The 23,902-nt window shown below is 42.2% G+C and overlaps 1 protein-coding gene across 2 annotated transcripts in view; it reads left to right on the forward strand.

The window, feature by feature from the left end:
* ADGRG6 (adhesion G protein-coupled receptor G6) overlaps positions 1-23,902 on the forward strand; it is a 184,352-nt gene that overhangs the window by 148,975 nt on the left and 11,475 nt on the right. For both annotated transcript variants that reach the window (XM_032795001.2, XM_032795006.1), the window contains 7 exons: positions 206-251; positions 2,136-2,242; positions 12,855-12,982; positions 13,575-13,843; positions 16,396-16,510; positions 18,201-18,484; positions 22,374-22,475. In XM_032795001.2, coding sequence (XP_032650892.1) covers positions 206-251; positions 2,136-2,242; positions 12,855-12,982; positions 13,575-13,843; positions 16,396-16,510; positions 18,201-18,484; positions 22,374-22,475 — 1,051 coding nt within the window. The remainder of the gene's footprint in view (positions 1-205; positions 252-2,135; positions 2,243-12,854; positions 12,983-13,574; positions 13,844-16,395; positions 16,511-18,200; positions 18,485-22,373; positions 22,476-23,902) is intronic.

A 23,902-nucleotide genomic window follows, 5' to 3' on the forward strand; every position in this document is an offset into this window, starting at 1 on the left:
TTACAGGATCAGGCCCGGATTTAGGGCAGGACTTTCTTTTTAATGTAGTGGAATTTGTAGACACTACCACAGTTCAAATAACAATAATATTTCTCTTCAGTTTTTGTGTGAAAACTTAAGTAATGGAACTCCTGATACGTCTATACATTTTAATCAAATTTATATCTTAATAGATGAAAATGTTCATTTGTGTATATGTGTTTAGGAGGATCTTAATCCTACCTGCGTCTTCTGGGATATGAACAAAAACAGTAAGTTTAAAAATATTTCCAATTATTGTATGAGAGAAATAAAGATGTCTTGGTTTTTAAATCAATCACACTTGACACCGGGGTAGACAGTGTTTATGGCATACAGAATCCATTTTAGCTGAATACAAAGATGCAGTTATGTAGGTTTTTTTCCCTTTCTTCCTTATCAGTACAAAATAGTAAATAGAAACTGATGAAGCCACGGGATGCTATTGCTTTGCTGGCTAACACTTTTTGCTCATGACAGCCAGTAGTGGAAATCTACAAATAGAATTTTGCACCCAATTTGAATAAGCTTTGTGCCTGGACTGTATATCCATGGGCTTCAACATTAGATACCAAGGTTTCCAAAAGTGTCTGTATCTAAAGATAATCAGCTTTTGACTTTTTTCCCCACTTGCACAAATCAAATAATAATTAGTCAGGAGCATGGGCAGCCTTTTAATGATCCTTTCTCAAGATTGATCTGGAAAAGATTGTGCATATCTTCATTTTAAAACTATGGGAGCTAGCTACCTGTGAGCTTGTATCACTAATCATGAGCCACAAGCTTCTCATGGTTACATGGCATGAAAGGGAGAAAATTACAATAACAATATGAAAAGAGGCTGAATATCCACTTCACCAGTGACAATGGCCTTTATGTCAGCAGCTCAGGGCATCCACAAAATTGGAGTATGTTCAGAGTTGAGCACACAGGCCATTAGCAGACATGCTAGCTTACTGAAGAGTGAAAAAAAATCTGCTAATGCAATGACAAAAATTAATGCTTCCTTTGACTGTTGGGACACTTTAGTAGCTTTTCTACCTTGCTGCTGCCTCTTTCTCCAGCTCCTCCTCCTGTAAAGAGCTAGCTGGGATAGGTTCATGGAACAGGAGTCTGTAAGAATACAAATTTTAAGTGCTCCAAAACAACTTGAGCCTGGATATCATTAACTAAGTATTCCATAGATCAGCTTCAGAAATAGAATATGTCATACTATTGGGTCATTATATTACAAAATTGACCTACCTTATAGGATCTGCTCAGGCTTTTGATATTTGGAAATGTATAGTAAGTAAAATGATGCTAGAACCATCTCCAGGAAAAATATGTGGAGGACTGAGACCAGATCCTGTGAACGGCTAGCTTCACCACTACCTGCTTTGCTTTTAATGTGCTTTTACTCTGACTGCTGGAAGCTCAGCTGATCGATGCTGGCCAATGAAAATGTGTTATTTAATGCTTTCATGTCCCATCATCTGGCTTGTTATCCCTTGTAAAAGGTAAGCCCTTTACCTGGAAGGTCCTCCTGCTGAAGCCAGCTTCTTATATCCGTTTTCACCTCTCCACTGCTGAGCACAGCTCTCAGCTCTCCCTGCCTTGAGACAGAAATAGAATGATAGGAAACCAGGGGTGGGAAACAAGCAAAAAGATGTGTCAGAGAAAGGTCTTACAAGGGGAAGATTTCCTGTTTGACATGCGTTGGGGGTGAGGAGTGAAATGCAGACAGAAGAGCTCAGGAGAACAGGGAAAGTTACAAATAGAGGAGAGAGAAACTGAATAAGGACCTAAGCTGGATATAGAATATGAAGGAACTGGAACGGGGGAGGAGGAGGAGGAGGAGTCTATCCCAGGTAATTGCTTAGATTCTCTTCTATCCACTGTAATTTATCTGCTTAATCTACCCCTCTGTAAGAGTACTTCATTGGCAAAAACTCTAAGAAATCAGATACTTCATCCTGCATTGATAAATATCATATTACTGGATTTGATGTATTCAGTGGGGTTTTTCTACTTGAAAGTATACTAGATGTCATGTAGGGGCTCTAGAAGGCTGCCAAAGAAATTGTGCAGAGGTTTCGTTTGCAGTTGTAAGTGTCTGTATTGCTTGATTGCTGTAGATGGTAATGGCGGCTGGAACCCCACAGGCTGCATTGTACAAGCAGAATCAAACGAGAATGAGACAGTTTGCTTATGCAATCACCTCACACACTTTGGGGTGCTGATGGTAAGTGCACCTTCATCGTTTGCTGATTATTTGAAACCACAATGTAATGATTTTGTTGGGGGGGCAGGAGAGCTGCAGAGGCAGGGATGCAGAGCTGCAGTGTTACACAGAAACCTTCTCTAAAATAAAAATTCCCCTACAGCTAATCCTGAAAAGAACGTAGCACAATGAGTCTTGTTCCTGGCTCAGTCCCTAGGGTGCTATCACAACACAAATAATGAGTAATAATGTACTGTGGGCTGCAATATAACTCTGGGCTAGAGTGGTAGTGGTCAGACTTGGATCCAAAAGAAGGCCATTATCCAATGGAAGTAAACCAGATTCCAAAAACAGACCCTGCCAATGCTGAAGCAGAAAAAAAATGATTTTTGAAGCAAATATGTTATTGATAAGATCCTGAAGACATTAGAGATCCCAGAGCCATAATGCATTAAACACTAGGCAAAGGGAAGCCTTGTGGTCATTGCCCCCAACTGCCATCTCATTGCTGCTGAACCTCTGACATCAACAGAGAGTCACTCCAAGAAATACTTAAAATGACAAGCAACATTTGACTTTATGTATCAATTTATTCATCTCCAGTAAAAGGTGATCCGAGGGTCGAGTTAGTCAGCTGACATCCTAAATAACCGTCACTTCTGTAATTCTTCTTAAGGGCCCAAGCCAACAAAAATTATTTGTGGTGTTTAGGGTCATGCGAGACCAGAATGCCTTTGATGAGACTCCAGAAGACAGATTTATACAAAGGAAATTGGGTGGGGGAGAAAAGCAATGTGCAAAAACCAGCCAGAAAATAGTCCCTACTTCTGTGGCAGGAGGTTTCCGGGACGGCTCAAGGGAAGGAGAACCTGACACTGAGAATTAATGGCTCCGTCTGCAGAGAGGCTGAGAAGATTGCAGAAGAGAGGGGAATTTACAGACTGTGATGGAAGCCAGTGTTATATAGAGACAGGGAGGGTTAGGGTGGAGAGCTGGAAACTGAAAAAGAGAAAGATGTAGGGCTGTGAGGGCAGATAAAGTAAGAGAAAATGCTCTAGGATTAGAGAGAGGGCGAGAGAGAGAAATAAAACTCTGATGTAGAAGGATAGATACAAAGAGAGAGCAAAGAGAGTGGACCCTAGTATTAGGAAGAGAGAAAGAAAGGGGAAAATATATGTCCTGCCATCAGGTAGAAATGCCACTGAAGAGGAAAAGTCAAGGCCAAAGAGCACGACAACAAAATCCCATCCTGCGACGCAACAGGCTGCAGATTTGAAGAGATTTATATTTATATTTTAATGTCAAAAGGTATAAACTAATCTATATATTGAGGAAAAAAATCCTTACTTGGCTGTGTTCAGTAAATGGGTTTGATTCAGCCCTGTGCTGTACTAATCTCAAATCAGTATATTCCAGGGTGCAACACCTCTACTGGAAGAAAATCCATTCTTAGGGAACTTGTGGTGGTGCAAAGCAATTGCCAATTCTGCTCTTCCAGGGGCCTGCAGCACAGCCTCCCAACTGGATGGCACTGGTGTGAAGAAGATATAGCCAGAATACCAGGAGGATGCACTGTTTCAGCACTCATGTCTCCCTGGCACCTTGAACAACACCCTCTATTGCAGCCTCGTTTGCAGAATCCTCAGGGAAGGGCTTCATAGCAAACACAGTTTATCTTCCTGTGGGGGTGGTGTTGCCCCCAGAAATGTATATAGCCTTGCACCAGTGGGGTGAATCTAAATGTTTCTAAAAGAAAAAATAGAAAAAGGAGGGAAAGCTATGAAATATATGCAGTCTTTTCAGAAAGTCTGATGGCTTTTCAAAATCCCCCATCTTCTCTGAGTTCCCACATCCTTAGCAACCTTATTCAATATTGCACTGTACTGCGGCTTTCTCTCTAACATTAACATTCCTTGGCTCCAGAAATATTCTTCCAGGGAGGATGTTTGCTACTCGTGCAGGTACATGTGTTTTGATTTAACCAGTTTAACTAGGATATTTTAAAAAGAAAAATGATAAATATTTGAAATACCAGGAGATAAAATGAGGGGAAACAGGAAAATCATTTCCTTGCAGATAATTTACAGAACTAGGGAGCCACATATTTTAAAATTTGGCTTCGCTGAGCCTCATAATATAGTTGCTTTGTTCACATCTTGCTTGAATTTAAATAGGAAAAATGTCATAAGGCTTTTTGTCCTTTTGCAGACTAATTATATTCTAGCTTCTCATGCTTATAGGGAAAAATGAGCATTCTTTCAGATATGTTCAATGAGTCCCTTCTCCTAGTCTGAATGTTTTTGTTGCATTAAAAAGTGAGAAGGAAGTCTTCTGAATTTTGGCTGTGTTCCAATGGAAGATTTTTACATACTTTTTACATGCTTTTTCTGTTTTAATAATCCTGCTTGAATTTCCACACAGATATTTAGTTACTTTCACAGGATGTTCTCTGGATTTAAACAAACAGTCTTACAAGTGTCTGACACAGACACACATGAATTGACAACTGCATGCAAGTCTTGCATTTCCCTTGTGAAGAATGGCATATTTTTAGAGTTTAAAAACCCATTTGCTAGCAATTTTTGTAAAGGGCCTATCAAAGAATAGTCTCCATTAAATGTGACCATTTGCTAACAGTTGCATCGCAGAGATGCTGTAGTGTTTCTTATACTCAGGCCTGGTCTACACTTGAAAATTAAGTCAGTTTAACTACGTTGGTCAGGGGTTTGAAAAATTCAAACCGCTGAGCGATGCAGTCATGCTAACCTAAGCCCCTGTGGAGACAGCTCTAGGTCAGTGGAAGAATTTTTCTGTCGACCCAGAAAAGAAGGGTGAAAAGTCCCCAGAATTTTCACATTTAATTTTCAATTTTTCTGTTGAAACGTTGGTTTGAAAGTAAAATATTTGTTCCATGGATGCCTACACACATGTAATCTCCTAGGAGATTGTATTAAACATAGCTATTGTTATGAGAATTTCTGTGATTTACCTATTCTCCAGCATGGTGCCAATTTGAATATAAATATATTTACAGTTATATTTCCTGCAGCATATTCAATTTAAACACATTCAGTGTAAAAGAGAGGTGCATGTGGGCCTCTGAACATAAAGGGGTTGAGAGGATGAGAAAATTGCAAATGATTGATTTTTCTACAAAAGGCCATTTGAATTCTGGGTGATGAAGTATAATGAACAGCAGAGACCTATGTGTAGGGCCCTACCAGTTTCACAGCTGTGAAAATCATATCACAAACTGTGAAATAAGCCCTTCCCCATGAAATCTGATCCCCCACTGGCTGCTGGAAGTGCCACAGCCAGGAGGCTCTTAGCTGCAAGTCCTGTCTGGGCTGAGGAGGGACAGGACTTGGCCTTGCCACTCTCACTCTCAGGGGGAGCCCAGCACTGGAGGTTCCTGGAGCTGGAGAGGTGGAGGTAGGTCCAGTCTCCCTCTGCTCCTCGAAGTGCCCAAGTCAGCTGACTCCTAGCTGCAAGTCCCTGGGGAGGAGCAGGACTTGTCCTTCCCTTGCATGGCAGCTCGGGGGGGAGGGGGAGATCAGACCTGTTTCAGAGTACCTTTTGGGTTGGCACCCCACAGCAACAACACCACGAAATTTCAGATGTAAATAGCTTAAAAAGTGAAATTGACTAATTTAAAAACCCTCTGGCTATGAAATTGATCAAAATGGACTGTGAATTTGGTAGGACCACACCTATGTGTATTTGCTGATTCCAGCTGTAACAGTACTTCAAGTAATGGTCCTTATGGCATTCCACTGAGGGTTATGCTTGTGCACCATGCCCGGAGTCAGAAAATTTAAAAAGTAAAGTCCGTTGGTCCATGCATGTGCCTGACTCACCTTATGCTTCTGTTCGAGGAGATAAAGGATGGAGTGGACTGACCGCATCTCCAGTTCCTTCTTACCACCGCATGGTCCTGGTCGGAACTTGCAGTGTCCTCATCCCTGACAATCTTTCAAATAAGGATTGTTGTATGCAGTTTACCAGACTATAGTAGTTTTACCAGTTTTATTGTAGTTTTTATTAGTCAATACTTTTAGTACTTTGTTTGGATAGACTTTGGGAGATTTTCAACCCCCTACCCTATGTGCGGGTACCGGACTATGTCCAGCCTATGTCTAGGCTTCAAACGCTGCACCTCCTGCCTGCACTCCTTCTTGATCAGTGACAGCCAACGTCATTGCCTTTCCTGCCTGGGGGAAGCTCACATTGCATCCAGGTACAGTATTTGCCAGTCCTTCCCCAGCCACACCTGAGAAGGCCGGGCTCTTTGCCTCCAGCAGCACATCATGGAGCTCGCCATGAAACTGTACTCAGACCCAGGCCAGGGAACTCCCCCAGTGCATCGGCCTGACTCAGCAAGGAGTGCACCTCCAGCTACCATGTCTAAATCCGGTGCCGGAGGTACCAGCCCCATGGACCCCATGGCGGGGCTTAGTCAGGAGGTAAAGAAGCACATCCATGACATGGAGGCATGAGGACTAAGTTCCCTTCTCCAAATCAAAGGGATGATGGATGTCTCTTTCCACAGGTTCGAGGCCATGGACGACAGCACAAGCTAGTTGCATAGACCATGAGGAAAAAAAGACAACAGCAATGACCTTAGCTCCAGAGTTCCAGCCACCAACTTCTCAGTACCACGCGAGCACACCAGCATCGCCCCCAAAGATTCCAAGAAGACCAATCCCGCTCGGCCACTGATCCCGGAAAGGAGTCTCTTTTACTCCAGGGAGTTATTCCAGATTGTTGGCCAACTCAGGATGTTACGGGAATGTTTTGCTAGCGGTTTCGTACTATGCATTTTTGCATTGATGGACCCAGAGTCACCCCCTCCATCGGGTCCCTTCCATTTTCTAAAGAGATCATATTCTCCCACCGCTGGACTTGGCCTTCGTAGGAATCCCTCATCTCTGCATTGATATGCTATGCTTTTCCACCGCCTGATGTACTTGCCGTTGCGGATACCAGGGGTCCTTCTCCTCTTTCTAACGCATTCAGAACCGGAGAAGAACCGCCTGTGTTTCATCCCAGTTCCTCTGCACCTCTTAGAATCTGTACACTGGGCAGCACATCTACCACCTCAACCCTTGGAACCATTGGTATTCCCATGCCATGGAGCCTTCCCACAACCCCTCAGACCCAGCCTATTGGCATTTTATTGTTGGATACTGGTCAAAGAGTACCCCTCCTTTGGCACCTGGTCCGATCTGTAGGAACTTGTCTGCCTCCCTTTTAAGGGAAATCTTTCAGGCAGGCGTTCAAATCTGAGGGTTAGGAGGAATTCGCATTAGTCTCAATTCCAGCAATGGCACTGTGAAACCAGCGGCAGATTTTCGTCTTCATCTCCAGACCAGGTGGTGACGCTACAGCTTCCTCTCCTCATCTGGAGTGATTGCAGACATTCAGGACTGTATTGCTCGGAGGAGAATTACAGTAAATAGAGGAAACTTTATTTGATAGCTCGCCACAACATGGTCAGCTTGTTTTGAGGCGCTTGGATTTGAGAAGGGAAGCTGGTGGCCCAGAGAATGGCCCTTTCCAATTTGGCACAGTCAGTTATGTCTGCCTTGCGCAGGTACTTCTTCCAGACCCCATATGCCTGGCGTACAGACTAGTATGATGGGGAGTTTGGTTCCAATTCTTCTGGTTTCCCTGGGAGATACAGAAACACTCTTGAAGCTTACTCTCAAATGAATCCCATTTTTTTTATTTATTGATATTCAATTTTACGATTTTTTTTTTTTTTCTTATTTAACAGAGGCTAGGAGTTTCAATGGAATGAATAGCTGCATATGCTCAAGGGATTCCAGGGCAACCCTTTGTACTTGATCCGTGGGGTATCTTACCTTCCTGCACTCTCGACAGCAAAAATTCCACCGCCCAACGACCCTATTTCCAAACATCTATAGATCTCCTCAATTCTACTCTCAGAACTTATGAGCCTGTCGTAGCTTCTCCTTACTCGATTTGAAACCTTAGGTTCAAAACCTGAGAAAGCTAGCTGAACCCTTAAGGGGCTTTTAGCTTATTACAGCTCAAGATGTTGCTCTTTGCTGCGGACATTCCAAAAATTCCGAGGGGTTTGGGCTCCCTCGGTGCTGGTCCTCCCCAAAACCTTCCCTGGAGGTGACCCCAAGACTTCGAGATACTTTCGGGTTTTATTTTGCTATCTCACAACAAGGGGAAATTACACCCGATTCCCTCGCATAGTCCCCCTTTCTGTCATCCACCGCAGAACTTTCCTTCTCGTGCTGGCCGTAACCTGAGTTTACTTATTGAATTCTACATCACAATACCAAGAAGATGTTCTCCTCTATTCCACAAAGAGAGACAAACACACTGCCCTCATACAGGAAACAATTGTTCTCTCTCTTTCCCCCGCCCCCCACCATTCTCTGGTGATTGATATCGTGTGGCAGCAGAAGCACTTTACCCTTCCGTAGATCTATACACAAGAGAATTCCCAACTTTCTCCTTCGTTCTTAGTCCAACCTACCCGATGGCGATACCCCAAGAGAGGAAAAGAGGAAAAACTCAAACACCAGTCTTAAAAGAAAGCTTTAATAATAAAAAAAAAGATGAAAAAAAACATGAAACATGTGATCCATGCATTAAGTTGACAATACACAGGGCTATTACTTAAAAGAAAAATATGAATAAACAGACTTATTCAAAAAGAGATACAATTTAAAGATTCCAGCAAACTACACACATATAAATACAAAACAAAACATATAAAAGCCTATTGTTTTGCTACCTTTGTACTCACAACTTTGAAACTGAAGATTAGAAGCTTGAAGATAGGAAAAAGCCTCCCATAGCCGAGAGACAGACAAAAGACCAAGACCCAAACTTTCCCTCCCCATAGCTTTTAAAAAATCCGGTTTTCTGATTGATCCTCTGGTCAGGTGTTTGGTTCCCTTTGTTAACCCTTTACAGGTAAAAGAAACATTAACCCTTAGCTATCTGTTTATGACATGAGCCTTCAAGAAAATGTCAGAAGGCACAGAGGTCTTGCCTCCCAGGGCCCCCCTTGCAGGCTTTGATGTTACAGCTGCAACCTCCAGCCAAGAGGTATTTGTGATGCAAGCCTGAAAGCCACCAACCTCTATGTCTATCACCTCACAACCTTCCTATACCCTTTGGGGGTCATTTAGCACTCTTTTCCCACAATTGAAGTGCAATAACAATGGACAGAATGGGTGCTGGACATTATCCACCATCACTATACAATCAAGTTTATCTTGCTACCTCCTCCAAGACTTCTCTATCCCATCAGAGACCACTCTCATGACACCATTCTTCCCCAAGAGAGAAACTCCTTGTTACAACAGGGACCAATAGAACACATTCTCCCAAAATATCAGGGAATGGGATTCTGCTCTGAAGAAAGGTGGATGGAGACCAGTCCCCACTCTCTGGCACATCAATCACTTCATCCACAAGCTCAAGTTTTGTATGTTCACACTGGCTCTTTATGAAGGATGCTTACTTTCACATCAATATTCATCTGGCCCACAAACATTTCCTGAGATTCACAGTGGGTACCCACCATTTCCAGTACAGAGTGCTTCCATTTGGAATAGCCACCACTCCCAGAGTCTTCACCAAAGTTTTTTTCCATCATAGCGACCTATATCAGACATTATGGTGTACTCGTGTTTCGATATCTCAACGATTGGCTTCTAGCCACAAGGTCCAGGCAATAAACCCATGTGTCAACCCATGTTAATCAACCTCCTTTTGTCCCTCAGCGTCAGTGTCAACGTAGAGAAATCGATCCTAAACCCTTTGCAGTCCCTGGACTTCATAGGGGCTATCATAAGTTTGGTCTCAGCATGAGCTTTCTTGCCTGGAAACTGTCCACTGGTTATGGACAGAACTCACAATGTGAACAATCAGTGTGTTCCAGGACTTGCCTGTCCATCCTCGGCTACATGGCTTCATGTACTTACGTGACCTCCTTTGCACAACTCCATCTTCACTGCCTCCAGACATGGCTCCAGTCCATTTACTTGCTAAACTGCCACTCCATGGCTTCCATGCTGACAGTCCCCGCCAAAGTGCTATTATACCTCCAATGGTGGACAGACCCACATCCGGTATGTGTGAAGGTTCCCTTTTTTTCTGCCTCACCAGAGAAGATGATTATCACTGACATCCCTGGTGAGCTGGGGGGCTCATTTCAGTGACCACATGGCTCAAGGAAAATGGACTCCCAGAGAATCCAGGATGCACATAAACATCCTGGAGCTCTGAGCTGTGAGAAGAGCATGCCAATCCTTCCTTCCCTTCATATGCTCCCATGATGGTCTCATCATGTCAGACAGCATCACCAGTGGCTTTTACATCAACAAACAGAGAGAGAGAGAAGATCTGTGCTGTATGCACAAGTGCTCAATCTCTGTAATTGATACATCAATCACCAGATCCTCTTGTCCTTAGCCTATCTTTATGGGACACTGAATGTATTCACTGATTCACTCAGCAGACATTCTGATTCAGTAGTACACACAACATTTTCACTCCATGGGAGACCCCAACCTGAGACCATTCACTTCACAGGTGAACAGCAAATACACAACATATTGCTCCAGGGGAGCCCTCAGTCACCGTTCTGCTCCTTTGGTCAGACCAACTATCCCCTTCCTCCATTACTGCTCCTACCTCAAGTACTGCACAAGATTCAATGAGACAGAGCAATGGTAATTCTGATCACTCCCTGCTGGCCTAGACAAATTCTGGTTCTGATATTCTCCACATGTCATCCTGCTCACCAGTTTTCATCTCCATCTGTCAAGATCTGCTGACCCATTATAATATAATATATGGAGCTATACGTAGCTCACAGAACTTGAAGGGACCTTGAAAAGCCATTGAGTCCAGTTCCCTACCTTCACTAGCAGAACCTAGTACTGATTTTGCCCCAGATCCTTAAATGGGCCCCTCAAGGATTGAGCTCACAACCCTGGGTTTAGCAGGCTAATGCTCAAACCACTGAGCTATCCCTCCCCACAGAGGGAAGATCAGACATCCCAATCCACATGCACTACACTTCAGAGCATGGTATTTGGATGGGCATCTGCCTTAGAATGAACATGCTCTTCATCTGTACAGGATATCCTTTCTAGCGGCAGGAAGGACTGCACCAGGTGTTGTTATCAGGACAAGTAGTGACGTTTTTCATCATGGGATCAACAAAAAGGTGATTTACCAGAATCAGTGCGGAAGGATCCCCCTCATATTGGACCACGTTCTGTCAAATTCTGGGTTTTGCCTTCAATTCTCTGAAAGTACACCTGGTGGTGATTAGCACATTCCACCCTCCAGTAGAAGGTTTCTCTATCTTCACACATCCACTAACTGCCATCAGAACCTGTCACTAACTGATAGCTCCTCAATGGCACCTGAATTTTGTTCTCTCTGTGCTAACGAAGACTCCCTTCAAACCTTTAGCGTCATGCTCTATGTCCCTCCTTTCCATGAAAGTTGCCTTCCTTGTTGCTACCACTTCCTTGAGAAGAGATGGCTATGTCAATACTATGATCTCGGACCCACCTTTCATGGTTTTCCACAGAGATGAAGTCTCCCTACAACTACACCCCAAGTTCTTACCATAGGTGGTTGCTCAATTTCACATACATCAAGCCATTCACTTACTTGTTTTCTTTCTGAAATGACATGCATCTGCAGAGGAATGTTGACTCCATTCCCTCCATATTCGACGAGCTCTGTATTGCAGAGAATTAAACCAATCAGGAAGTCCTGTAGACTATTTATTGCAATAGCAGAGAGAATCAAGGGACAGGCCATCTCCACCTGGCTTTGACCAGGCTTTGACCTCGGCTCCCTTCAGAATGTGCCGCTCATTGACATATGTAGAGCGGCCATGTGGAGTTCTCTACAGATCTTTGCTATGCATTATGACTGCTATGCAATAATCAGCAGTGGATTCCTCCTTTGGTATGGCAGTCCTTCATACTACTGTTCCATCCTTATCCTCGCACCTCTTCTCCCATAGGTGCTGCTTGTTCATCAACCTCAGTGGAATACAATATGGATCATTACTCAAAGAAGAAGAGGTGGTTACTTCCATGTAATTTGAGGATCTTTGAGATGTGTGGTCTTTAGCTGTATTCCATGTCCCACCCTCCTTCCCCTCTCCTATGGATCTGCTGTATTCGTGGTGGTGAAGGAACTAGAAATGCAATTGGTCCACTCACTCTTTATTGCCTGGGACAGGAGCACTAGGTAAGCCATGGCATATGTGTGGACCAACGGGCACTACTTTTTAAATTCTCTAACTCCAGGCACATGGTGCAGATGCATAACCCTCAATGGAATACAGATAGGGACCATACATTTTGAAGAACCTCCAGTTACAGGTAAGTAACCTCCTCTTATGGCACAATGTTGTCAAGGGATTTGGGAAGGAAGTTGGATGTGTGACAACTATATACTAAATATCCAGTAAACTCAACCTCTAGCATTGGGATTATATAGATATTGCCTAAGTGTTCTTGAATTTTTGCTTGACTTTGCACCACCAAACAGTGTCATGCTCATAAAAAAGGAGTTTGCTGCAACTTAAGCCTCTTCCTCTTCTCTCATGTAGGACCTCCAGGGAACTGCTTCACAAATAGATCCACAAAATAACAAAGTCCTCACCTTTATCACCTACATTGGTTGTGGGATATCTGCCATATTTTCAGCTGCAACTCTTCTGACATATATTGCTTTTGAGTAAGTATTTGTGCTGTCAAAAACAATTCAAAACAAATATTTTGTTTGTAATAAATAAACAAGCTAACCAGAGGCCAGGATATTTTGTTTAATTGGGTTGGGACGTCTATGTGTCTCACAAAAAGTGGCTGAACACCACTGTGCTCCACTGTTAGACATGGAATGTTTCTTACAAAGAGGCCCAAGCCCAGATTCTCTCTTCCTAGCCTGGCCACTTCATGTTGCTCAGGCTGGGCAAAGTAGCAGAATCTTGGTCTCAAATAATCTTCTTGAGGGGCATAATGTGTCCTTTTATATATTTTAAAAATCTACCAACATGTTGCTCAGTCTTTTTTTTTAAACTCCCTGTTTAGGCCTCGTAGTTCCTAAATATAACAGGAAAAATCCAGCCCTTTCAAGCTGGAGACTTTCGGTAGAGAGGGGAAGTGAAATGAAGATATCCCATCTATATAACAATTCTGAAAACATCCTACGGAAATGGCAGAATGGCTTAGGGATAACTCTGTAAATTGTAAATTGGTAACCACGGCTGCTATAAATACCTCAGTACATTTTGGCTACTTAACATATGCCTCTGTTTTTGTCTCTCTAGGAAGTTACGAAGAGATTACCCCTCCAAAATCTTAATGAACTTGAGCACAGCCCTGCTCTTTCTCAACCTGGTCTTCCTGCTTGATGGTTGGATTGCATCATTCAACATAGAAGGCCTCTGCATAGCTGTTGCATCCCTTTTGCACTTTTTCCTTCTGGCCACCTTTACGTGGATGGGACTGGAAGCAGTCCACATGTATATTGCTCTAGTAAAAGTGTTCAACACCTACATACGGCGATACATACTGAAATTTTGCATTATTGGCTGGGGTATGTGTGAGAAGATGTATTTCTTAGACAGTGTATATTTTTAAATTATGTATTGTTATGCATTCCAGCAGTGCCAAGAGACCCCAAGTGAGGTTATAAGTCCATTGCACTAGGCACTCGATAAACATTAGAGCTGAGTTAATAATTGATTTTTTTGGTTCAGTGGCAAAACTGAAAAATGCAGGAGGAAAAAATTTCAGGTTGAACAAAATGTTTAAGCCAAAGTGAAATGAAATTTTTCCAGGTTTTTTTTTTTTATGTTTTGTACTCTTCTGTTTGTTTTAGTAAACTTCACTAAATTGTTAAATGAAATGTTGAAAGGAATCAAAACAAGATTTACTGAGCCTCCCTCCAATGCCTCAACCACAAGTAAAATGTATTACTGAAAAATAACTAAGATTCATGAAAGAAGGCTTTTCATGTTTTTCTATAGCAGGGCCCTTTGGTTTCTGCCAGACATGCTGCTTGAATGCAGCTGTTGTGTTCAAAATAATACAGAGCAACACAAAACCATTAGCCTCGTGAACAGAGTGGTGATCACAGTCCAGTTCCTAGTTGGCAAGTTCCATATAGTAAAAATAACCCTCATGACTGGCACCCTTGCTGGCAGTCTCAGCAGAGAGGACAAGGATTGAATAGTCTGTGAAACTGACCCTTAGGAGTAATTTCTCCAACACAGGTATAATAAGCCTCTGTCCCAAATCTGGACCTTAGTGTCCAAAATCTGGGTGCTTAGCATGAACCTCCAAGCTTAATTACCAGCTTGGATCTTATCTTGCTGCCACCAATCAGGATTCTGAGTACCTGATAAACTCTCTGGTCTCCCCAAACCTTTCCCTGGGGGACCCCCAAGACTTAGATGCCCTGAGCCTCCAACAAAGGGAAATAACCCACTTCCCTTCCTGCTCTTTACTTCCTCCCAGATTTTTCCCAGCCCTGGGCGATAATAGGGAGATTTCCCTGCTTCAATCCTTGAAAACCACAAAACAGAGAGGACGATTTACCTTCCCCCCCTCTTCTCTCCCCCTCCGCGTCTGTCCCTGAGAGTGAGGAACAGTCTTCCGGCACAGAGATTCCTATTCCCTCTGCTCTTAACTAGGAAAAGAAAATCCAACTCAAGTTTTAAAAGAAAAGCTTTAATATAAAAAGAAAGAAAAAACACATGACATGATCATGCCATCAAGTGACATAACACAGGGCTATTGCTAAAAGACAATAATGAAATTAATCAGCCTTATTTCAATAAGATATCAATTATAAACATTCCCGCATCCACCATGTAATAACAAAATACCATACAACCTATTGCTTTTCCTTTGTGTACTCAACAAACTTGGGAACAGAAGGGTAGAAAGAAGCTTGGAGATAGAAAAAAAAAAAAGCTCTTCCCTCATAGCCGAGAGAAAACAAACAGGCAGAACAAAGACAAAACACACCCAGAAGTTCCCTCCCTCACTTTGAAAAATCCGGTTCCCTTTGTTAACCCTTTACAGGTAAAAGAAACATTAACCTTTAGCTATCTGTTTATGACAACAGGGATGAAACACATTAACAGCATAGTATGAGAGTCTTACACTGATGCTGCTTGTGCTGTATCTCTGTGGACAGAGGGATTCAATATAGCTGTCAGTCCAGCACCTTTCTCTAGCACTACATTCGCTTTATATTACATAGAAAAAAAGTATGTGGAACTTCTATTTATGTAGGGGTGTAGATGAAGGATATAAGAGGATATTGAGTTTTGTAAAAATACAAACTGCACAGCTTTACATTGTAGCTGAAGGAATAAAAGATACACAAGCTGTTTTCCTATACAAGGATAGTTGGCCTGGGAGCCAGGAACCATGGGGTCTCCAGCTCTCTGTGAACTTCTTGTATGACCTTAGGCAAGTCATTTAAGCCAACATTGTCAAACATGAGTGCCTACAATTAGGCACCTAAATCCATATTTAGATACCTAAGTAAGTGGCTTGATTTGGGTGCTTGGCCCTTCTGAAAAATCACTGCAACCTGATCATTAGTCTCAACCTTTCTGTGCTTCCAGCAACACTTTCAAACTAGGAGTCTAATGTTACACATCTAAAGAAAAGAGGGCCAGTTTTTAAAGGGATTGTGCACTTGTAGCTCCTGCTGATTTCAATAGAACTAGTTAGTGCTCAGCACCTCTAAAAATCAGACTGCTTTAATTGACATGCCTGTGTATGGATTTGGGAGCCTAACTTTAAGCAATCAGGGTTGAACATTTTTACTTTACTTTCCCCATGTGTAATAATAATATTTATCCCTTAATTTCTTAATGCTTAAAGTACTTTGAGATCCTTAGATGGAGATTTGACATTTATATAATTTGTGATAAATCATTTATTTCATGTGGTTCTTCCATGCTGTGGTACGTCATGGACAGCTCTAGAGTTATGTGGCTACCTCAAGTACTCTATGCTAAAGCAAATATTTTCAGCTTTTTTGATCATCAGTAATGCAGTGTTGTCTGGAAGTTTCAGATGCTTTGGGTTTTGAAAACAAAAATACAATAGCTGTCTCTTGTATTACAGGTTTACCTGCGCTAGTGGTAGCAATTGTATTAGCAAGCACAAATACAAATGCAAGTCGTATCTATGGCAAAGTTGTATATGGCAGAGATGCTAAAGAGCAAGGAGGAGATGATTTGTAAGTAATTTAAAAAAAATCTGTTACAGTTCTGTGTTTGCATTTTGCAAAGGATTTGGGAGTGGCCAAACTGGCACTCATTAATTGTCTCATAAAGTTTGTAGATAAAGAACAAGAAGAGGGTGTGATCATTATCTTCTAAATCAGGGGTGGGCAAACTACAGCCCAGGGGGCCACATCTGGCCCTTCAGACATTTTAATGTGGCCCTCGAGCTCCCATCAGGGAGCAGGGTCCTGGGCTTACCCCGATGCAGTGCTTCAGCCAAGGAGTGGGGTCAGGGGCTTGTCCCGCTCCGCGCATACTGTGACTCTGTGTGGCTTCTGGAAGCAGCGGCATGTCCCTCTCCAGCTCCTACACAGGGGCAGCCAAGGGGCTCCAAACGCTGCCTCTGCCCCAAGCACTGCATCCACAGCTCCCATTGCCTGGGAACTGCAGCCAATGGGAGCTGCCTGGCCGCCCCTTTGCGTAGGAGCTGGAGAAGGGACATGCTGCCCCTCCCTCACCCTGAACTCCTCATTTCTAGCTCCACCCCAGAGCCTGCACTCTCAGCCAGAACCCTTACCCCCTCCCACACCCCAACCCTCAATTTTGAGAGCATTCATGACCCACCATACAATTTCCATACCCAGATATGGCTCTCAGGCCAAAAAGTTTGTTCACCTCTGTTCTAAATTGTTTGCTTCTGAAGCCTTCTAAAAGCTCTGAGAAAATCAGAAGAAATCCTACTTTACCAAAAGCTATGTACAAAATATCCCTATGCTGCTGAAAGTGAATAACTCATAGCTTAACAAAATAATAATAATACTGTGTTTGGTTTTGTCTTAAGTTTTTCACTTTTTGATGAAAACGAAAGATTGTTTGGGGGGAAGGGAGCAAGACGTTGCTTAACAATCATGTTTCCTTTGTAAATGAAAGGCCTTTTCACAATGTAAGCCACTTAGCACTTCTGTCTTTCACATTTTTATGTAGACATCCCAAACAATCTCAGAGAAGCTTATTTTCTCACTGACTGTATCTTATCATATTATCAATGTCTTGCATGATAAAACAACACATTGAAAAAAATGCCATTATATCTTCTCATTAAAACTTCATGTTAAACATTCCAGTTCTCTCAGGCAGCCATTTGCAGCTAAAGGAATGAGCAACATAGGCGCAACTGATCCCTGGCCTAGTGCCTGTGATCATGATTGTCTAGTGGCTAGCCCCAAAGATCACCCAGAATGTTACTTTCTTAAGCTCAAGTAGTAGAGAGCTGAGTTTTTATGCTGGCGGTCCAAGTTTCAGTACCATCTGAGAGCTGTGAGCATGTGTATGCTGCCAGTTTGTTACACCAATACACAGTGTTCTATCTTGAGCCTGAAGCCACCTCAGATTATGGTAGAGCATTGCATAGTGGGACTGTAGTTCCCAAAGGCTACATCTATATAGTAAACATGAATTTTATATACAGTAGGTACATCCCTCAGGTACCAGGCAAGATACCAGTGTGTTCCTTAGTTACTCATAGATGCCCTGGAGCTTCACCCTGCGTAAAGAAATAAAATGGTCAAAGGTTTTGGTTGTTCCACAGGACAGCAGTGGAGATAGATGTAGATTAGTTTTACATGTAATGATTTAAATAACTAAAGAGGAGCATAGTTATTAGTATCTAAGAATGACTGTTTTTTGTTTTGTTCTTAAAAACAGCTGCTGGATCAAGGATAAGGTTGTCTTTTATGTGACTTGTGCTGGTTACTTTGGAATTATGTTTCTTATGAACATAGCCATGTTCGTGGTGGTGATGGTGCAGATCTGTGGGAGGAATGGGAAACGAAGCAATCGGACCCTGCGGGAAGAGGTCCTCAGGAATCTTCGTAGCATGGTCAGCCTGACCTTCCTGTTGGGCATGACATGGGGTTTTGCCTTTTTTGCATGGGGCCCCTTACATCTCCCTTTCATGTACCTCTTCGCAATATTCAATTCATTGCAAGGTAAGATTAATTCCATTTCAGTAAACCAAGCAAGGATTCAGCTGCTGATATTATGGAAGGGAGTTCACCAGGGGACTTGGAACCAGGTTTCTTGGGATCTGTCTTTGGTACTAATTCACTGCGTAAACATGGGACACTTAATTCTATCTGTGCCTCACTCCCCATCTGTAAAACAAGAAGCTCTACCTCACATGAATGTTGTAAGTCTTAATTAATTAATGCTTGCAAAGTTCTCCAAGTCGACCAGCCTTGCTTTTGCAATTGCTCATAGCTGAAAGAAACGCCACTGATTACAGCATTCTGTTCAAGCCTCTTTCCTTTATTGAAGAGCATAACTTATCCTTCAGGTGTGGAAACTTGTAATCAAGTTATTGTACATCATAAATTATAAAAATATTCCACTGATATTTAAAATAATTTAAATTCAAGCAAATTTGTGCATACACCACCCAGCATAAGAATCCCCTGCCCCACAAAAAAAAAATCAATAAGGACGTCATTAATAGAGACCATATTAGCCCACCAACAAATAAATATAGAGATAAAAATAAATCTTTCCAAAGGTCAGCAAAATCTTTCCTTCATGGAAAAGCACTTAACATTTGTTCTGTGTGGATTTCATTCCATCCGTTGCTACAGATGAAACAAATTTCCTGCTGTAAGAGACTTACTAAGCTTTCATGGGAAGAAAATAATATTGGTAAAATGTGAGTCAAAAGTCCAAAAGGTGTTTGAATCTGGTGTTTTAAATATTTTGCCTCCCAAGGAAATATTTAGTGTTTTAAAGATTTTTCCGCCCCAGATTCTGATATGATTTACTTCTGATTAAGGATAAAGAAGTATCTGCTGTAATGTATCAATGAGTAATACAGGGTCTAGAGAGATCGGAAGTGTAGGGAAAAACATAAAATGAGATTGAAAAAAAGCAAGTTAAGGGTCTGATTCAGCAAGTGCTCTGTCACGCTGCCTTCAGCAGGGTTTTATGTGCAATGGGCCTGCAGAACTGAGCCCTAGCTCAAAATCTCTGAGGAATCTTTTTCAGTGGGAGAGGCATACTTTAAACACAGTAATGTCAGAAGAAAAAAAAAGAAACGAGGAGGAAAAGAAACCCCAAGGAATGAAAGCAGATAGCAAATTAAACATGTGCTTGTAATGCAGTGTGGTAGCAGAAAATGCCAGTGTTTTAACTTTGAGACTGTCTGTACAGAAGCATTACAACATGAAGCAGGGAGATGATAATCCTGTATAAAACACCAGCCTGTCTGGAACTAGAATATTCATGCACCTAGGAGTAATGAGGTGAAACTGAGCAATGGAAAATTTAGGATATATATCAGGAAATATTTCCTAATCAGAAGATGCACTAGACTGTGGTATAAGTCTCATTGTTGGAGCCATCTATAGTGCACACCACAAATCATTAAAATACACTGAAAAGCACTTCCTGCAGATGGAGTAGGGGAGTCCATTAACTTGTGGGCTTTAGGGTACCATCAAAGAGATACATTAAGGCCCCAACTCAGCAATGCACTTAAATCCAAGTTTAACTTCCAGTATGTGAGAAATCCTGTTGATTCCAGTGGGGCTACTCATATGCTTAAAGTGAAGCACACACTTTAAGTAACAGAAAGGGGAAATTCATGTATAAAGTGTTGTATTTGCTCTGATGCAGTAACATACTTTATGTACTAGAGGGTTGCACACTTCATGGATCTTATTTACATACTAGTGATTCCTTCCATCCCTCCATTCCATCCCACAAGCTCCCTGTGTACCATCCTCCCATCCCCCTCCATTCCAGGGACTCCTTGCAACTTCCCCAAGCTTTTTCGGCTGGGATTTGTGTGCAGCCCTTCTCCCCTCCCTAATACCAGGGTCCCCAATTTCCCACACCCATGACAGGAGCTCTGTCTTTGCCCCCATTTCCTCCTCCCGTCATAGCAGGGCCCCCCCAACCTACCCCACACATCAGGATTCTTTGTGCCCCCTATTCCTCCCCCCATATTATGGTCCCCCATTCTCCCTCCCCATGCCAAGGGCTGTGTGCACACTCCTATTTCTCCCTAGCATCCCCCCCAACACACCCCCAGTTTATTTTTTTTCTCACTACGTGATAAGTAATGCAGGGAGTAAACATGTCAAACTCTGTTGTGAGGAGGGGCAGAGATGAGATGGGGTATTGTTATTCTAGAAGGAGTTAATGGGTGCCATCAGCCAGTTATTTGATCTATAGACAACTGCAAAGTTGATTGCAACTGTGGATGTACTAATCACATTCAGAGGCTCTCTGTATCCCCCACACACGTGCGCGCGCGCACACACACACACTTACTGCAGAAAATCAGAAAATTGAAAAGGGAAAAACAAGGTTCTGCCAACTGATGCCTAGAACTTTCCTTGTAGGCAGTGTAGCTGTAGCTGTGTGAATCCCAGGATCTTAGGGAAATAAGGTGGGTGAGGTAATTCTCTCTTTCACCAGCAGAAATTGGCCCAGTAAAAGATACCCTCTCCCACCTTGTCTCTTGAACTTTCCTTCACATTTTGGAACTGATCAGATGTAGCATCCAAAAGTTACTGTTTTACATAAAGAAAGACCATTAGAAATGCCCTCACTTCCTTTGTAAGGCTTTCACAAGCTCAGTAGTTAGGATTTTAATTGGTTTTGTACTTCCTGAATTTTAGTTCTCACAATTTTTTTTGTCAACTATCAAATAATTCACAAACAATATTTTTCATTATTCAACCATCATCACAAGATAGCAAAGCAAACAGGTTGCAGCCCTCACTGACCTCAGTTTGGGCAATGTTTTAGAGTAGAGACCCACGTCCATGCCCAGTTGTACATGCCAAAGTGCATCAGTGCCCAGATACTGAGATCTGTGCTAGCACGTTTTTTTTTGTGATTCAGAACAATATTTTCCAAACCCTGCACTGTCTTGTTGTTCCACCCTCTAAAACCCAGTAGACAGAGTTAAGCATGATTAGAAAATGAAAAAATCTCCAAAGAAACCCAGTTAAGTGTTTAGGCCCACAACAGACCTCACTTAAATCATTTTTCAGATATAATCATTTAGGGATCTGGCATTAGAATTTTGCCCTCAGGTTCAGCCTTGGCTCTGCCTCAGTTAATGAGAATGAAGCAAGCACATGCCAAATCAGAGACAGATGGAAGATTACACAACTAACGCCTACCTGTGAAGGGCCAGGATCATGTTATAATTCCTATTTCTGCTTTCAAAATTAGCATTGGAGTATCTCTGTGGAACTATTACAGTTGTACTGTTAACCCAAATTACAAGATTCTTACCAGCACAGGACTGCGTTCTGAAAATTGGAGGCTGTAGATCTGCATGCAAACAAAATTCTGCTTACAAGTGTGTGCACCTGCATGTGTGGGCACATTTACAGCGAGTGTATGCACAAACCAGGCAGAAATGGCTAGTTGAGCCACCTCCATAGTAATTTATAAATGTATTTTCCCCATTTTCACACTCATTTGCAGTAAATATTTATGCAAATAGTGATGATCTTTTTTTGTGCACTGTATTGGTGCAGAGACATCCAGTCTCCAGTATTTAAAAAATCAGCCCTGTACATCGGAACACTAGGAGTTAAACAGGAAAAATCTCCCTCTACACTTGGCTTTGGGGGTCTTGATCTTGTCATGTTTATGAGCACAAAATGCTCATTCAAGTCAATGAAAGTCATGGTTGTGTAAAATCTAGAGGATGGGTAAGCACTCAGTGACTCAAGCACCTGTTACCTTGTACACCTCAGTAATGCAGGTTGATGATGAAGAGCAGTTCATAGTGGTTTTCAGAATGTTTACAACATTAAGATTTTATACAAATAAAATTTTGATTTATCCATTTGTTTGCATTGCTCTCAGGTTTATTTATATTTGTATTCCATTGTGCTATGAAAGAGAATGTGCAGAAACAATGGAGGAGGCATCTCTGTTGTGGCAGATTCCGACTGGCAGACAACTCAGGTAAAAAAAAAAAAAATGCATGCGCATTTCATGGTTCCATTTCTGAGATGCAGAAGTAGACTGGAAAAGGCCAGGTGCACAGCTTGGGTCTCTTGGATTTAACACAATTTAGGCCACAGATGTGGAAAGAGTAAGGAACAAGATTATTAATAGCCTATGACTGTAATAATGATTGCCTAGGGACTCTTCAGAGAGCGCTCCATAAAAAAGTCTCCAGTCCTCACTTTACCAGCTGGCTTCACTGGAAAAATTAAATTTTGTAATGCTGTGAGGATGGCTTTGGAAGTCCCTTTTGTTTTACAGCAACAGTGATTCACTGTTTAAATAAGGATTCAGAGCGTCAAATCCTGGCCCCTTTTCCTTATGTATGAGGGGCTTGTGCCAGACCAAGTGGTCCTATGAGCTATCAGACTAATGTGGAGGGGATATTGGAAGTGCTTCAGAAAAGCCATATGTTGAACTGATGAGGCAGGGATCTTTCAACCCCACATGTATCCTGTGTGCATCCGAGCTCTTTTCCCCCAATATTATAGCCATAGAAACCAGAGTAGCCAGAAGAGATTTACCAGGGGCAGAGTAAAAGAGCCTTGAGCACACCCAGAAATTGATGTCCCTTCCTACAAACAGGATCTCAAAGTGGAAGGGAATGTAAGGTCCCTTTGTGGGAACTCGCTACTGCTGCTCCCCATAGCAAACAACTATTGCTCTGGGCCTTCCGCAGGCACAAAAGCCGCTTCCCAATGTGTTGATAATATTGGCCCAACTCCACGGCTGGCGTAAATCAGCATTTCTCCATTGAACTCACATTAACATCCCATAATTTGATATACTCTCAGAAATATTATTTTTTCTATGTAAACCATAAATCCACTGTCTGACCTAAAGATTTGAAGTGAGTTGCAGCAATGTGGATGCTTACACTTTTGAGCATATGATACTTACTCACAAACCCAGGGTCAGAGCATCGGCTGGTGTAAATTGGTACTGTGTGTGACAGCATGGCCATGGGCAACTTAGTGTACTACCATTTTGTCTTAATTACTTTAATGCCAGGAGGTGAGGCATTCTCACTGTAAGCTCTGATGCCTCTTATATAGTCATTTCATATTAAGAAATCCTGACTCATGAAATCAAAGTTTAGACAAACTAGGAAAGATACATTAATTGTGATCAGGTATCCAGATTATTTCATGCATTCAGTTTCCAACATGCATGCTGTAAATCATGAACTAGCAGCTGCAGATGGACCAAATTATTTCCATATTTTTACACTGCTATTGGCAGCCTTTCAGGAGGATAGCAATAAAAGTTTGAAGCGTTCAAGGACTTCAGTGGTGGTACTTTCTGTGGCATAATTACTTTTTATACTTACCAACTCTTCACTGCTGGCTGGTTTGTTAGGGAGGGTCAGCATGACACCATTAGCA

The sequence above is a fragment of the Chelonoidis abingdonii genome, chromosome 3, assembly GCF_003597395.2.
Source record: "Chelonoidis abingdonii isolate Lonesome George chromosome 3, CheloAbing_2.0, whole genome shotgun sequence".
Taxonomy (NCBI): Eukaryota; Metazoa; Chordata; order Testudines; family Testudinidae; genus Chelonoidis; species Chelonoidis abingdonii.